Source organism: Wolffia australiana, chromosome 20 (genome assembly GCF_029677425.1).
Source record: "Wolffia australiana isolate 7733 chromosome 20, ASM2967742v1".
Lineage (NCBI taxonomy): Eukaryota > Viridiplantae > Streptophyta > Magnoliopsida > Alismatales > Araceae > Wolffia > Wolffia australiana.
The window spans coordinates 4,551,832-4,568,343 of NC_135854.1; the positions used below are offsets into that span (position 1 = coordinate 4,551,832).

The window sequence follows — 16,512 nt, forward strand, 5'->3', positions numbered from 1 at the left end:
CAACTCACTATACTCAACTAATCAACCAATCATTCAGATGAGATTGATAATTTCGAATTGAGGGTTTTAATTCGTCGTCGGTAATTGAGAGTATTTACCCGTAGTTACTTAGGAATATTTACCTAGTGATGAGCACGGATCGTCTCCACATGGAACAATGATTAAGGATTTACTTTACTTACTATATTGATTACCGATAGGAGAAAACATAAAGATGAGAATATAATATGGTAAATAGTGATATCGAGTAAAAGGTTGTAAAAGTTAACGACAAACTTAAGATTAGGAAAGAAAAGAGGAAATAAAAGTAGAATTACATGACATGTTTCGGGAACAAGGGTAGAGGACGTGACGGATACGATAGTGATCGAGTGTGTAAACAATGTGATGGTAGAGCTAGAGACGAGGTAATTGGTACATAAGAAAGTGGAATGATCGTGAAAATAAGATAATAAACTTTTAATTATCCTAACGATGATGTCGGGAAAAGAGCAATTCAAGGCAAAGACGCTTACTCTAGATCCTTCTGTTCCGCTAGGATCACGGCAATTTTCGATTGCATGTAAGCTCCCTTCTTCTATATTGCTTCTTCCCACATACCCAAGACGCCAAGAGTACACTTAATGGATCTTTTTAAAACTCACTATCTTTCAATCAGCCCACACAAGTAGGAAGCAATTTCAATATGCATTTCTTAGTGATCAAGGCCTCTATTTATAGAAAAAATGGTATGGACGGAAAGAATGGGGGGAGACGAAGCAGTGCCAAAAAATTCACCTCAATTGGACCTGTAGATCGTCAGATATTGTGGTTTTAATTTGGACCAATCCTAGCCCTGATTTCTTTCTCTCTACTCATCAGCATCGTTGATGATTCCTCTTTTTCCATTTTTTTAAACTGTCAAATTGTAGAAATTCCATGTCTTCTCTTCTTCCGCACTCACACTTTTCAAAGTTGTCACATACACTTGTACAACAAAAAGACAAAAATAATAACTTTATTATTTTTAGTCCAATCAGCAGTTGACATGCGAGTGTACAAGTGGCGCCATCGTTGTATGACCGTGTCGCACACCGTCCTTGTTGACTATTCCAAAGAAAAAGAATAAACAGTTATTTTTTTCATTTTTTGCCTCGACCCACATGCGCATTATTCCAAAAAAAGCTCTCATTTTTTTTTGCATTCATCCACGTCACCCCTGCCCCAAAAAATGATTTGCTAGTTATAAAATATTATACGTAAAATGATTGGCTGACGCCAATCATCATCATAAGGTATGATTCGTCGCCGTGCGACATTTAAAAGATTCTAAATAACCGATTTCTAAAGTTCATATTTGATAAAATAAAAGCCAATATATATATACTTAGAAAAATCAGATATTTACGAAATTAATATAGAAAAAATCCAAAAAAATCATATTCTGACTCAGAAATTTATACTCTTTCATAATATATTGTCCAATAAATCTCCAAAATACGTAAAAATGCCAAAAAATTGTAATATCAGTCAAAATTTGAATTTAATCGTTTCAAGCTTGATAACATGTATGTATTGTTAGATAAATGTAAATTCCATGTGAATATAGTCAGATTAAGGTACTAAAAATGCATGTTATCAGATATCTAGTGTGTCTCAACTTGAATTGAGTCTTAACTACAAAAAGAAATAGATTAAGTATTTTTATTTAGTTGAAAATGAAGTTTAGTTCACACCAGAATCAACATTCCTTCACTAATTTGACACCAGGTGTTCAAAATTCATAAATAAAATAGAAGCGACAGATACCTTTGAAGAAGAACTCATACCTGTTGGGTTATGTGCTTTGGTTCGTCCATGGAAAAACACGTTCCATGGATGTGAAAGTGTGTCGATCGATTCACAATCGATCTTTAAAATAAAATGTTGAAATTACCTGTTGGGGAACTCATTCCACCCTTGACTTTGTTGCTCTGAGATCGTTCTGAAGTTATTCACGCGTTCGACCTCTAGAAGTATCCACGCGATCACTCGGCGCTTGGATCTCCACGTCTTCTTCTTCAACTCTTCTTGAAAATCTAGAAGATCTCCTCACCATGAAGACACTCTTCCTTGGATGAGTGGAGAAGAGAGTGGAGAAGGGGGGAGGCTCTCAAATGAGGCTTGCATGGGTGCATCAAATGAGACCCCTTTCCCTCTTTATATTTCACTTAAGGTTTTTCTCAAAAACTCTCCAAAGAAAAATATATCTACCAATGCCCTTATGACCTTGTGCGTGTGACCCTCTGGGACCATGTATCATTCTAGTTAATAACTTTAATGGCCCAATAACATTTATTGACCAACCTTATTAATTAACTATATCAACATATAGATTAATTAAAATAAGGATCGATTTAATCCAATCGATAGGTTAAGTTTCCAACCCGTGGGGTGCCAAGCTACACCTCGTGCTCTAGAAGATACCGAGTAGTCTCGAACTCTCTCATGGAACCTTTACCGTCATCGGTTACCTTATATGTATAATCCATCATCCGCACGACACTCTCCATCGACTTAGAGTATGGTTTATCGCCAAACCCTAATCCGTCATTCGATTAGTACTGATGCGTAACTGGGATCATTGGAGAACGCCTTCTCCAATATCCTTACTCTCCTGGCCAGGGATTTTTCTGCATCGTCTTCCTCGAGTCAATCTCCTCTTATACCGAAGGTGAATGATCTCATCTTGACCACTCAATCTTCTCCGTAAGCTTGTTACTACATTCGATCTGTAACTTATTTGAATCCCATGATTTGAGGCTCGTAAGTCATAGTCCAAATGTAGTCGTCCAATCACGAGATGTCTTTGGTATCTCAGGTCAGTGGATCATTTATACAACCGTGACTTGAATCAACTTGATTGACGTTTAGGTATAATACCATTCAGGGATTCATACGGATCAATTCAGTAAACTCTTTCTCCAAAGAGCACCCACTATCTATCATCAATGTCGCCACACTAATATCCATAAGATCAGCTATACTTATGGAATAAGTAGGATCAGCTAGTGCTATTCTATCCGGATAATTCGATGTTCGTCTCGACTATCCATTGAATAGGAATATTTAGAATACATGTTTAAAGACTAGTGATCACTGTATTATGATCTCATCATAATTCACTAAGCCATTGCCTGTATTCATGGACTTCATTATAAACATCACACAGAATAATAATGAAAGTAAATAATTTTATTCAATGGACTTAAATAAACATGGTAATGTGATTGGCTTGACGGCCACATAATATCCATCAATACCTTGACAAGGTGCCAACAAAAAACCAAAATTTGAGCTCCCATCATCTCAAAATAAGAATTCATGCATAGCTAAGTCATTTTCAGGAACCAATTCAATGACTTCAAGAATCTAGCTACAACATCATCAAATAAAGCTCATTCAAAAAAATAAATAATCTAGAAGGTTATTATATTAGCTTTGGTGATGGATAATAGGCAAATAATGATAATACATGTGTGGTCAAACCTTTGTGTGTTTAAAGGAGGCTATTGAGAATCCAAGCGTGAAGATTCCACTGAATGGGATTATTTTAAAGAATTTGAGACAAAAGAGTACTAATTGGCGAAATGAGTAGATATGTGACAGAATTTGTATAAGACATTATGTATACTCACTAGATATTTATACTTAGAATCTATGGACCAAAGTTAATTTGTGGAAGTCCAAGTTCATACCCTTATGACGTAGGACGACTACGGGGTAGGCGAGGAAGGGCGGGACGACAGGACTAGGGGCAGGATAGGCGAGAGGGATAAACAATCCACAGAAATTCACGGTCAGATCCGGGCTTTAAAACCGATGAAAATCTGGTGGTGCAGCTCCGACCCTTAATCGAGGGTGGGAGTACTGTTTCCCCCACCGCGACGATGCCTAAGCACCGAAATCAATACGTCGAATTCGCGTCGCAAGGAAATACTCGAGAGGTAGGTTGAAGAAGCAGAGCATCGAAACTAATTCAGATTTTGACGGCGGTGGAAACTTCCCGAGAAAACACTGGACGGAGAACACGTCGACACCAAAGAGTTCAGGCGTACCTCAGCACCGCAGCGCGTGAAGAGGTTGCGGGCAATTCTGAACGTGACAAGGCTGGGCGAATCCGGGCGTTGAGCGACCCACTGGACAAGGACGAGGCTGGACGTTCCAGGCGTTGAACGGCCCTGGTTAAGTGCGGTTGTCATGGGCGCTGGCGAGCGCGGGCAGGCGCGCGGCGCACGGGCGGCGCTGGCGGCGCGCGGCGGCGCTGGCGAAGCGCGGCGCGCGCGGGCGGGCGCGGGCGGCTGGCGGCGCAGCGGCGCGCGGCGGCGCGGGCGGGCGCTGGCGGCGCTGGCGGCGCGGGCGGCGCGCTGGCGGCGGCGGGCGCGCGGGCGGCGCGGCGGCGGCGGCGGCGGCGCGCTGGCGGCGCGCGGGCGGCGCTGGCGGCGCTGGCGGCGCGCGGGCGGGCGTTGCTGGCGGCGCGCGGCGGCGGCGCGCGCGGCGCGCGCAAGCGGCGCGGGCGCGCGCTGGCGGCGCGCGGCGGCGCGCTGGCGGCGGCGCGGCGCGCGCTGGCGCTGGGCGGCGCGGGCGGCGCGCGGGCGGCGCTGGCGGCGCGGCGGCGCGCGGCGGGCGCGGCGGCGCGCGGCGGCGCGGGCGGCGCGCGCGGGCGCGGGCGGCGCTGGCTGGCGCGGCGCGCGGCGCGCTGGCGCGCGCGCGGGCGGCGCGCGGGCGGCGCGGGCGGCGCGGGCGGGCGCGCGGGCGGCGCGGGCGGCGCTGGCTGGCGGCGCGGCGGCGCGGCTGGCGGCGCTGGCGGCGCGGGCGGCGCGCTGGCGGCGCTGGCGCGCGGCGCGGGCGCGCTGGCGGCGCGGGCGGCGCGCTGGCGGCGCGCGCGGCGGCTGGCGGCGCGGCGCGCGCGGGCGGCGTTGCTGGCGCGCGGCGGCGCGCGGCGGCGCTGGCGGCGCGCGGCGTTGGCGGGCGCGCGGGCGCAGCGCGGGCGGCGCGAAGGCGGCGCGCGGGCGGCGCGCGGGCGGCGCGCGGGCGGCGCGCGGGCGGCGCGCGGGCGGCGCGCGGGCGGCGCGCGGGCGGCGCGAGGGCGGCGCGCGAGCTGCGCGCGGGCGACGCGCGGGGCGCGCGGGCGGCGCGCGGGCGGCGCGGCGCGGCGGGCGGCGGGCGGCGCGCGGGCGGCGCGGGCGGCGCGCGCGGGCGGCGCGCGGGCGGGCGCGCGCGGGCGGCGCTGGCGGCGCGCGGCGCGCGCGGGCGGCGCGCGGCGCGGGCGCGCTGGCGGCGCGGCGGCGTTGCTGGCGGCGCGCGGGCGGCGCGCGGGCGGCGCGGGCGGCTGGCGGCGCTGGCGGCGCGGGCGGCGCGCGGCGGCGCGGCGCGGGCGGGCGGCGCGGCGCGCGGGCGGCGCGGGCGGCGCTGGGCGCGCGCGGCGCGCGGGCGGCGCGGGCGGCGCTGGCGGCGCGCGGGCGGCTGGCGGCGCGCGCGGCGGCGCGGGCGGCGCGCGGGCGGCGCTGGCGCGCGGGCGGCGCGGGCGGCGGCGGCTGGCGGCGCGGGCGGCGCGCGGCGCGGGCGGCGCGGGCGGCGCGGCGGCGCTGGCGGCGCTGGCGGCGCGCGGCGGCGGGCGGCGCGGGCGGCGCTGGCGCTGGCGGCGGCGCTGGCGGCGCGGGCGGCGCGCTGGCGGCGCGGCGCGGGCGCGGGCGGCGCGGGCGGCGCGGGCGGCGCGCGGCGGGCGGCGCGGCGCGCGCGCGGCGGCGCGGCGGCGGCGCGGGCGGCGGCGCGCGGGCGGCGCTGGCGGCGCGGCGCGCGGCGGCGCGGGCGGCGCGCGGGCGGCGCGGGCGGCGCGCTGGCGGCGCTGGCGGCGCGGGCGGCGCTGGCGGCGCGGGCGGCGCGCGGGGCGGCGCGCGGCGCGGGCGCTGCTGGCGGCGCGGGCGGCGCGGGCGGCGCGGCGGCGCGCTGGCGGCTGGCGCGCGCTGGCGGCGCGCCGCGGCGCGGCGCTGGCGGCTGGCGGCGCGCGGCGGCGCGGGCGGCGCGCGCGCTGGCGGCGCTGGCGGCGCTGGCGGCGCGCGGGCGGCTGGGCGGCGCGGGCGGCGCGCGGCGCGCGGGCGGGCGCGCTGGCGGCGCTGGCGGCGCGGGCGGCGCGGGCGGCGCGGCCGGCGCGGCGGGCGGCTGGCGCGCGCTGGCGGGCGCGCCGGGCGCTGCGCGCGGGCGCGCCGGGCGCTGCTGGCGGCGCGCGCCGGCGCGCTGGCGCGGCGCGGGCGGCGCGCCGCGGGCGGCGCGCGGGCGCGCTGGCGGCGCGCGGCGGCGCTGGCGGCGCGGGCGGCGCGGCGCGGCGGCGCGGCTGGCGCGCGGGCGGCTGGCGGGCGCGCTGGGCGGCGCTGGCGGCGCGGCGGCTGGCGGCGCGCGGGCGGCGCTGGCGGCTGGCGGCGCGCGGGCGGCGCGGGCGCTGGGCGGCGCGGGCGGCGCGGCGGCGAGCGCGGGCGGCGCGGGCAGCGCGGGCGGCGGCTGGGCGGCGCGCGCGGCGGCGCGCGGCGCGGGCAGTCTGGGTGGCCCCCTTGGAGAGAAAGAGAGAGGAGGGAATGGAGAGAAAGAGAGAGGAGAGGGGAGGCCGACGTCGCAAGGTCGCGGCAGTGGCGGCAGTGGTGGCAGCGGCGGCGGCGGCCGCGACGGCGACTAGGGTTTGAAAGGTGGAAGATAGGGGAGGCTGGGCAATCCTCCAAGAAGAGTTAAACAAAAACTCGATTCTTGAATTATGATTGCCTACTGTTTCTTGAAAACAATGGCCTATATATAGGCCTTGGAGGAAAGAGGAAATGACGAGAAAATAAAGACGAGAAAATAAAGACGTGCGCCGTGTCATGCCAAAGGCAGTTGTGGATCTGCCTCTGGCGTCGTGCCATGACACGCGAAGGGACGTGCGTGGGTGAAGAGGTGCTTGTCGACGGTTGTGGCATGTTGACTTCGGTTGACTCCGGTTGACCGTGGTCCATAGCAGGCGTGTTGACTCCAGTTGACCGTGGTGACACGTTTGATGCTGAAGTGTTGGCGTCCTCGCCATCACCTTAATTACTATTTTTCCGATACATAAATTCTGGAGGTACAAAATATTATTTCAATACCTTCTCATATCTGTAGGATTCATAAGAATCCTTTGGAGTTCATTATAAGCTATACTCATGGGTTAACTTTCTTTTTTTTGTTTTAAAAGAAGTCATGGGTTAACTTTCTTTAGACATCAAGGAATTTTTTGTGATAACCATACCAGTTACAAACCAAATATCCAAAAGAGTATTGAGAAAGGACATGTTAGAGAACAAGCTCTAAGACAAGCAGGCAGACCACAACTAAGCAGCTTGTATCTCCAACATGGAAGTCACACCTCAATAATTGAGGTTGGCTTCCTGTCTCAAGAACCAATCTAGATTTCATTAGTACTTGGAGGCCCATCAGGAAGGAGATTGGCCAAATAATACATGGTAACTCAGCAACCATGACAGACCACTTTGATGGACCTAAACCCCAACAAGTCCATGAAGATGAATTATCTTGGCTACAGCATTTAACCTATGTGAGTATTCATATATCCTTACCTAAATGTAAGAAATATTGGATTGGTAACTAATTAACTGGCAATTGGAAATTTTCTAGAATGATAATCAAGGGCAAATTCTAGAAAATATCATAGAACCAGAAGAATTTTTCTATAGATCTGAATCATAGAGTATACAAATTTTCCGAATGCTTGAATGTCAAAATAATAAAAATTCAAGACAACATACTGTTTGTCAAAATACATTCAAGAGTGTCGTAGGTTGAATCACTTCATTTTTTATCTGCTATCTCAGCATAAATGATGAAGAAAATAATAGTATAAATACTTTGGGAATTTATTTCTAATTTATAAATAGATTTCAAATAAACAAGTTAGACATTGCTTGTAACAGATGTTTTGGTGACAGTTTGGATGGTCCAAGTTTTCATCTCGATTTTACAAGATAATTATAAAATAAGGGTATGAACTAATATAGATGGGCTTAAAGAGTTTGGGTGACTCTGGGAACATTAGTTTAATGCTCAAAAGACTAATTATTGGGTTTCCTTTACATTCCCAAAATCAAGAAATACTTTCAGATTCCGAAGACCCAGCACGATGATGGAACTATTTTATTAACATCATAACGAGATAAACTCTAGCAATTAGCAATATTATTAAATTTGTGGTTTCAATTAACATAATGTAACTTCATTTTTTTTTAATTAACACATAATGTAACTTCATCGAGACCACGATGATAAAAATCCTTAGACTGAGGCCAATTATAGCATAAGAACTTCAAATTAACAGATAGTTCTTGTGTAAAAAAATGCAATTTCAACATATTTAAAATATACAACTATAAAACTTTATTTTGAGCCATGAAACCGAATTTGTAGGCATAAATTTTGGTATGAAAAAAGACCAATTATCATCAATTGATCTTACAAATGATGATCATCATGGTAGATTTAGAAGCGACTCTTTGCCACTTTCATCTCATCAGGTTAACGGGAAAAAATATAACCCAGAACGTTGGGATACGAAATAAATAATAGGCAATCACTGTAACTCGATGTAAATAAATAATAAGCAACCCAAAGACCCTCCCAAATTATCAAACCCACATCACAGAGCCAAAGTACAACACATAATTATAAAGTTATCAGAGAAATGAAAGGGAAATCCTTGAAAGATGAAATGGCAGGACTCAACTGTTCGAAACTGCTCTAGGCAGAGCAAATGGAAAGCCACCGAATAATAGAAATATCAAGCTGACAGCTATGCAATGAACTGTATCATGCATAGTTCAGCCTAAATATATCGTTGAGGACGTAGAAGCTGCCCTGCGGCGTAGGAATCAAGTGGAACATCTGCAATAAAAGAATAACAAATATTGATACTTAAGTGGGGATCCATCAAGGATATTGTGACGGACTATCCTGGTAATATAAATATAAGAGCATGACAAATAGATCAGATTGGGAGAAAATCCAGTAATGTTGAGATGATTCGTATCAATCATAGATTGGCGTCGTAATCATCGATTATCCAAATGCACGATAAGGATTTGATGGTGATGAGACGATTTTATGTGGTGTTTGCAGACAATGATGAAGATTGTCATTGTTGTCATCATCGTCGTCCTGCCGCAGACGAACGACAACGGCCATGACGATTTTGTCATCGTCTCTCATCACCTAAGGGAGATTAACAAACAGACAATGACAAGTGATGGCGACAAGAGACAAAATTTTCATCATTTATCATCATCCTGGTAAAAACTAGAGGTGACACGAGACAAAAGGCTTTATTCAACAATATCCGAAATAAGTGGAAATCAGATTCATTTAATTAGAAGCAATGTGCATCTCATGTTGGGGAGTCATATAAGGCATTAATCTGTGCCTGAACAGCCAAATATTCTAAATCCAACGAGTATGAAAATAAATAATCGGGTTAGATAATTCCCTCCCATGTTCAGTAAAAAGTCAGCAATATAAATGAATATATTCAAGAAAACGCAAAAATAGAATATCATTTGAAGATTCAAAAAAAGGTATTGATCTGCGGGGAAAGAACCAAATATGCTCAGTCCCACAAGCATGAAAATAAATAATCAGCATACCCCTTCCACATTTAGCAAAATACCCACAACGCTAATGATCGTAATCAAGAAAAGCAAAAGCAAAATCGTTTTTAGGATAATAAAATTCAGCAAAATAAAGTTTGATACAAAGCCCTAAGTTGGAATACGAGCAAAGAACTGAGAGTATTATAGACATCAGATAGACATCGCAAATTCTAGACTTAGAAACATGAAAATACAATATTTTACACTTGAAGAAACGCTAAAACAGTGCATACTAAATAAATTTGATGAGACCAGATACCCTAAGTATTGAAAAATCACTCAGACCAAGATAAATCAGCGCAAAGCCTTGAGGGAAAGTTGGCATTAGGTAGAAACCACAAATTCTAGACAAAGAAACACGAAAATACTATGTTTTACTAGTAAATACATTTGACGAGATCATTCAGATACCCAACGAATCCGCGACTAGAAGAGCAAAGACTTGACGTAATACTTGGCAGTAGACAGAGATCGCAAATTCTAAACAAGAAAAAATGAAAGCATTAGATTTGACACTGAAATAACGTCTAAATCAATCAAAAAATAAATACATCTAACAAGATCTGATACCCAAAGAAAATAAAGCCATCTAGACCAAGATGAGCCCAAGACATTCAACGAAAATCCTGCAACACTAATATGATTATAACCAAGAAACGTAAAAACACCTTGAGGGAGACAAAAGGCAGTAGAACAAAATTCGTCCAGAGGCCATAAAAAATTGGAATAAGAAGGAATCGCAAATTCCAGACTAAGAAACAAGAAAGAGCGCCTAAATCACTCACAAATAAATACCTTTAAAAAGATCCGATACCCATTGAATATAAAATCATCTAGACCAAGATTAACACTCACACACTCAGCGAGAATCCAGCAATACTTAAATGAATATGACAAAGAAACGTAAGAACAATGTGAGGGAAACAAAAAGCAGTAGAACAAACTTCGTCCAAAGGCCCCAAAAAGTTGGAAAAAGAAGTAATACTTAACATCAGACAGAAATCGCAAAATCTAGCGTAAGAAACAAGAAAACACAACATTCCGCAAAGAATAACGCTTAAATCGATCAAAAAACCAACACCTTACACAAGATCCTCACACATTCTGCGAAAATCCAGCAATACTTAAATGAATATGACAAAGAAACGTAAGAACAATGCGAGGAAAGCAAAAATCAGTAAAACAAACTTCGTCCAAAGGCCCTAAAAAGTCATAAAAAGAAGTAACACTTAACTTCAGACAGAAATCGCAATATCTAGCGTAATAAACAAGAAAACACAACTTCCTGCACCGAAATAACGCCTAAATCAGTCACAAATAAATACCTTCGACAAGATCAGACACCCGAATAATGAAAAAAACCATCCAGACCCGGATCAATCAAACCCAGAAAAAAAGAAACCTCACCTGGCTGAACTTGAGAGGGTGCTGTTCTCCAGCGAGTTGAAGCAGACCGCTGACGAAGACAAGCACGCCGCCTCCCGGGCCAGAAGGCTGGCAATCGACGGTAGACACCTTGTGAAGGCACTGCTGGAAGGGCAACCCAGCAAGCTTGGCTACGATCGCCTGAGATCCCTGAGTTTTCGCCCCTTCAAAGGTAAGCATAGACCCATCTTGGTAAAGATTACCCAGATCGGCCCTGTTGCTGTCGAAGGTCCTGTAGTAGTGTTCTACGAACGCTTTGGCCACTGCATCTGGATCCATCGCTTCAGATTATTGCTTTTGGAAATCCCCAAAACCTACCCAACTCACCACCGTTCTGGAAGAAGACGAGTGCGCTGCGAAAGATCGCAACTTTTGGTATTTAAAGGGCGATTTCTTGGGAATCTGGGCCGATTTCGTAGGAATCGGGAAGTGGGTTTTACTGGGTGTTCTTACATTTTTCTCATCTTTTCTGGGTAAACGGTGATTGGTTCGACTTTCTGGGGGCGCTTGGGAAATGTTCTCAACTAAAGTTTAAACTTTTAGCATTTGTTCATGTAAGTTGGTGTTCTTGCTTGTTTCTTGTCTTTCCTGGGGAAAACAGAGATAGCTTCCACTTTTCTGGGGTAGCTTGTGAAATGTGGAGATACAGTTTAGACTTTTATCATTTCTTCATGTAAGTTGTATTATGGAAATGGGTTTTATTGGGTGTTCTTGCATTTTTCTCATCTTTTCTGGGTAAACGGTGATTGGTTCTACTTTCTGGGGTAGCCTGGGAAATGTTCAGCTACAGTTTAAACTTCTAGCATTTCTTCATGTAAGTTGGTGTTCTTGCATTTTTTCTAATATTTACTGGGGAAAGCAGAGATAGCTTCCACTTTTCTGGGGTAGCTTGTGAAATGTGGGGATACAGTTTAAAGTTTTATCATTTCTTCATGTAAGTTGTATTGATTGAAGTGGGTTTTGGTGGGTGTTGTTGCATTTTCTCTAATATTTCCTGGGGAAAACACTGATAGCTTCCACTTTCTGCGGTAGCTTGTGAGATGTGGAGTTACAGTTTAAACTTTTATCATTTCTTCATGTAAGTTGTATAATGGAAGTGGGTTTTAGTGGGTGTTCGTGCATGTTTCTTATCTTTCCTGGGGAAAGCAGAGATAGCTTCCACTTTTCTGGGGTAGCATGTGAAATGTGGAGATACATTTTAGACTTTTATCATTTCTTCATGCAAGTTGTATTATGGAAATGGGTTTTATTGGGTGTTCTTGCATTTTTTTTCTAAAATTTCCTGGCGAAAACACTGATAGGTTCCACTTTCTGGGGTAGCTTGTGAAATGTGAAGATACATTTTAAGCTTTTAGCATTTCTTCATGTAAGTTGATGTTCTTGCATTTTTTTCTAATATTTCCTCAGGAAAACACTGATAGATTCCACTTTTCTGGGGTAGCATGTGAATTGTGGAGATAGAGTTTAGACTTTTATCGTTTCTTCGTGTAAGTTGTATAAATGGAAGTGAGTTTAGTGGGTGTTCTTGCATTTTTTTGAATATTTCCAGGGGAAAACACTTATAGTTTCCACTTTTCCGGGGTAGATTGTGAAATGTGGAGTTCCAGTTTAAACTTTTATCATTTCTTCATGTAGGTATTATGATGAAAGTGGGTTTTATTGGGTGTTCTTGCATTTTCTCTAATATTTCCTGGGGAAAACACTGATAGGTTCCACTTTCTGGGGCAGCTTGTGAAATGTGGAGTTACAGTTTAGACTACCAACATTAATTAGTCCACCTTGTGTCTAAACTACCCACAGTAATGGCTAAGGGAACAACCATACTCATTATATGAGTGAGGCTAGATAGTGATATTCTATCCATGTACTTCAATGTCCTTCTTGAGTATCCTTCAAATAGGAATATTTAGAACACATGCTTAAAGACTACTGATCTCCATATTGTGATCTCATCATGATTCACTGAGTCCGATTATGTATTCATGGACTTCATTATAAGCATCACACTTGCACTATAATGAATATGTTCTATTATTGAACATAGAACAATATATGAAATGTGTGATTGGCTTGTTCGCCACATATATTTCCATCAATAGCCTCCACTTTTTTGCGGACCTTGTGAAATGATGGAGTTGTAAATTTAATAAAGGTAATTAAAAATTAAATATGCTCAAAAATATCTTCTAGAATTTGGGTCCATAGTATGATGACTTACATGAAGAAACAATCAACTTTGAACTTTGACTTAATCATTGAGGTCTAACCATATAGTTAATCATCCATTAAAACTGCAGACAGACTCAAAATATTATGATATACATTCTATTTTTAAGATCTTAAAGTGATGGCTTGATATTTTTACAGGAAATTTAATGAAAATATGTAGTAATTCCATATTTGATGATATAATCAATGATGTCCAATGTAAATTTAAAATCATGAGTATGTAAAATATTAAATGAACCATGAAAAATGGTCTATTAGATAAAACTAGGGTACACGAGAGGAAGCTACTCACACAGAGAAAGGGTACAACATCAAAAACTTGGTGTAGTATTATGTTTTATCTCATCACACCGCAATCTCATCCACAAAAATATAGTACTCCGGTTTTGACCTTATTTTAAATTTATGTATTTAACATACTCATGATTTTATTTCATCACTAAACCCATCGTATTTAGACTACGTGATATCCCTCGTATACCAAAGTCATTTTCTATTTCTCTAATTATAAATCTCTTTTAGCATATCTTTATTTTAAATGTTTCTTTCAGAATTGTGAACAACGCATTATTAATTTCCATATACGTTCAAATAATTTTAATTTATCCATAAACTAATGTAAATAGTTGATTTAACTTTTTTTGAAACAAGGTCTACTATCTAAGTCAATAAATGTGTTACTACAATGGGAAATTCATATTTTCAATGTGGTATATTTTTTATCTATTGATGTTTTTGCCCTTTATCATAAACTGTCCATTTTAAAAAGATATTTCCCAATAATTAAAAGAATCGTAGTTCATATTATGAAGGTGACAAAGGAGGCCGCCTAGTAAAATTACTTCTTTAGAGAATCTTCAAACTTCCCTAACAATTTTTTATGGGGTATAATAGATTTTTTCTATTTGTAAAGAGGCATGGATCATGTATGTTTTCATCATGCTTTTGTAATCCAAACTCCAAATTTTAATTTTTTATTCAAGGTGAAATTATCAATTTTTCATGCACAACTTGTTATGTTGGTTTTAATCCATACTGGTCCTAATATATTTTGATGATAAGTCATTATTAATGAGTGTCTACCAATTCACTCATATAATAATGATAATTTTTGAAATATATTTGTTATATTAAAATATTTTATGATTTGTGCCCTCAATCATTTGCTTCGTGCCTTGTCTTGAATCAAATCCTTTTGTATCTTCTCACTTCTACCTACACTATTAAGTTATCTCATATCCTCTTTTGTTCATGATGAGTCTAAATTTAGGGGTTTTATGCTGTTGTTTTGATTCAGACTTAGTCAACAACATTTATGAAATTTTTTTCCCTTAAATACTATATAATTAATATAGGGAATGTGAGGGGTAGATCCGCAGAGAGGCAGACATTTAATTTCAGAAGTTTTTCTCAAACCTGGGATGAAGAAAATGATTTTAAAAGTGAAAAATACAATTTATGGGATTTTTCTGGATTTTTAGGTATTTATATAATTTCATATGATTTAAATTAAAGCCTAAATACAAAGAAAAACACAAAACACAAATTTTTTATAACAAAATAAATCAAAAATAAACATTTTTAGAATTTTCTGGAATTTAATTTACATCACAAACCACTAGAAATACTAAAAATGAGAGTTAAGGATTTTTTAGAATTTTTTTAGATGTTAAAATGACTGTAACTTGATTATATGAATTTTATATATTTTTCCTAATTTATTTGGAATTTGTAAATGCAGAAAATAATGTTTTTCTATTTTGTGATTTTTACTGATTTTTTAAGAATATTTAAATACCAAAAATATAAAGCTTACCTGCTCCGGCAATCGCCGACGATGACGACAGCGGCGGCAGTGGCGTTGGCGGCGGCAGACCAGATGGGCCGGCGGGCCTGGTGTGGCCCGTATAGGGCTGGCCTTAGTGGGTCAGCCCACTAAGGTTCAGCCCAATTAGGCTAAGCTAAGACCTAGCCAAATGGGCCTAAACCCTATTGGGCTTAACCCAATGGTCAGGACTCAGCCGATTGGCTAAGTCCTGCACAGGGCTACCCTGTGCCCTGCGGTCATGTGCGTTGCCCGCACGCGGACCAGCGGGCAGAGGGCTGTCCCTGCCCCACAAGCACCGCACGGCAGCACACAGTGGGGGCTAGAAGAGGGAAATTTTGAATTTTGAAATGATAAAAGGTGATATTTAAATGTACCTTTTTTTGGGATTCAAAGTGAGTAATGCTTGAGGATATAGATAGAGATAGGAATATATTTTTTAGGGAGAAATAAATGTGTTTCGAGAGAGAAAATGAAAAAATGAGAGGATAGAGAGAGAAAATGAAGAGATGGTGTAGAGAGAGTTTGAGAGGTAATTTGAAGGTGTAAATGAAGGTGTTTTTATGAAATTTTGAGGGGATTAACAAGGAATATGGATGAAGGTCTAGAGAGAAAAATAAAAAATTCTAGAAAGAGAAAATACCGAAATGAGGAGAGAGAGGAAATGAAGAGAGACTGTTGAAGGAGTTCGAGATAGAATTTGAGGGTGCAAATGAAGAATATTTTTTATGAAATTTTTAGGGGAGTAACTAGGGATATGGATAAAGGTCTAGGGGGAGAGAAAACCTATTCTAGAGAGATAAAGTATATAAAATGAGTGTTTAGTGTGGGAAAATGATGGATTTTAAGGGCAAATGGATAGATAATGATGGAGAAAATGGAGATCTAAGATCCTAAAACCTCAATGCAAGTTCACTGATCCCTCAATGTTTCCTCTCAATTTTGGATCCTTAATTTCTCCAGGATCCGGCGTTTTGCAATGCAAACAAGAGATGGGATTAAGAGAAAACTTCAATAAACTTACATTAAGCATGTTGAACAACCTATATTCTGAAAAATGCATTGTCCTGCTGGCCAGCCACTTGCTAGAGCACATCCATAATGAGGGGAAATGAGAGAGAAAAAGTCTATTTATACATTGGGAGAATTACTAAAATACCCTCTTGGGCATTTTCTATTCGCTTTTCTTGCCATTTTGCCTCTTTCTACTCTATTGGTTGGGAGCTTCCCCTTGTAATCTTTAGCTTCTTTCTTTATAAGGCTTTTGAGATCTCAATGTACACGTCAGGTAGTGGCCCATCTTCCTAAGATTTCTCTTTTGAAGGTCTACAACTCCACTTGATCCTTTCAAGC

The 16,512-nt window shown here is 45.0% G+C and overlaps 1 protein-coding gene across 1 annotated transcript; it reads right to left on the reverse strand.

The window, feature by feature from the left end:
* Positions 1–8,628: 8,628 nt before the first annotated feature.
* LOC144716065 (nuclear transport factor 2B-like) lies at positions 8,629–11,464 on the reverse strand. Its single transcript, XM_078591084.1, has 2 exons — positions 11,088–11,464; positions 8,629–8,919 (listed from the first exon to the last, which is right to left on the reverse strand). The coding sequence occupies exons 1-2, from the start codon at positions 11,382–11,384 to the stop codon at positions 8,845–8,847; spliced, it is 372 nt and encodes a 123-aa protein (XP_078447210.1). The 5' UTR covers positions 11,385–11,464; the 3' UTR covers positions 8,629–8,844.
* Between the last annotated feature and the right edge of the window lie 5,048 nt (positions 11,465–16,512).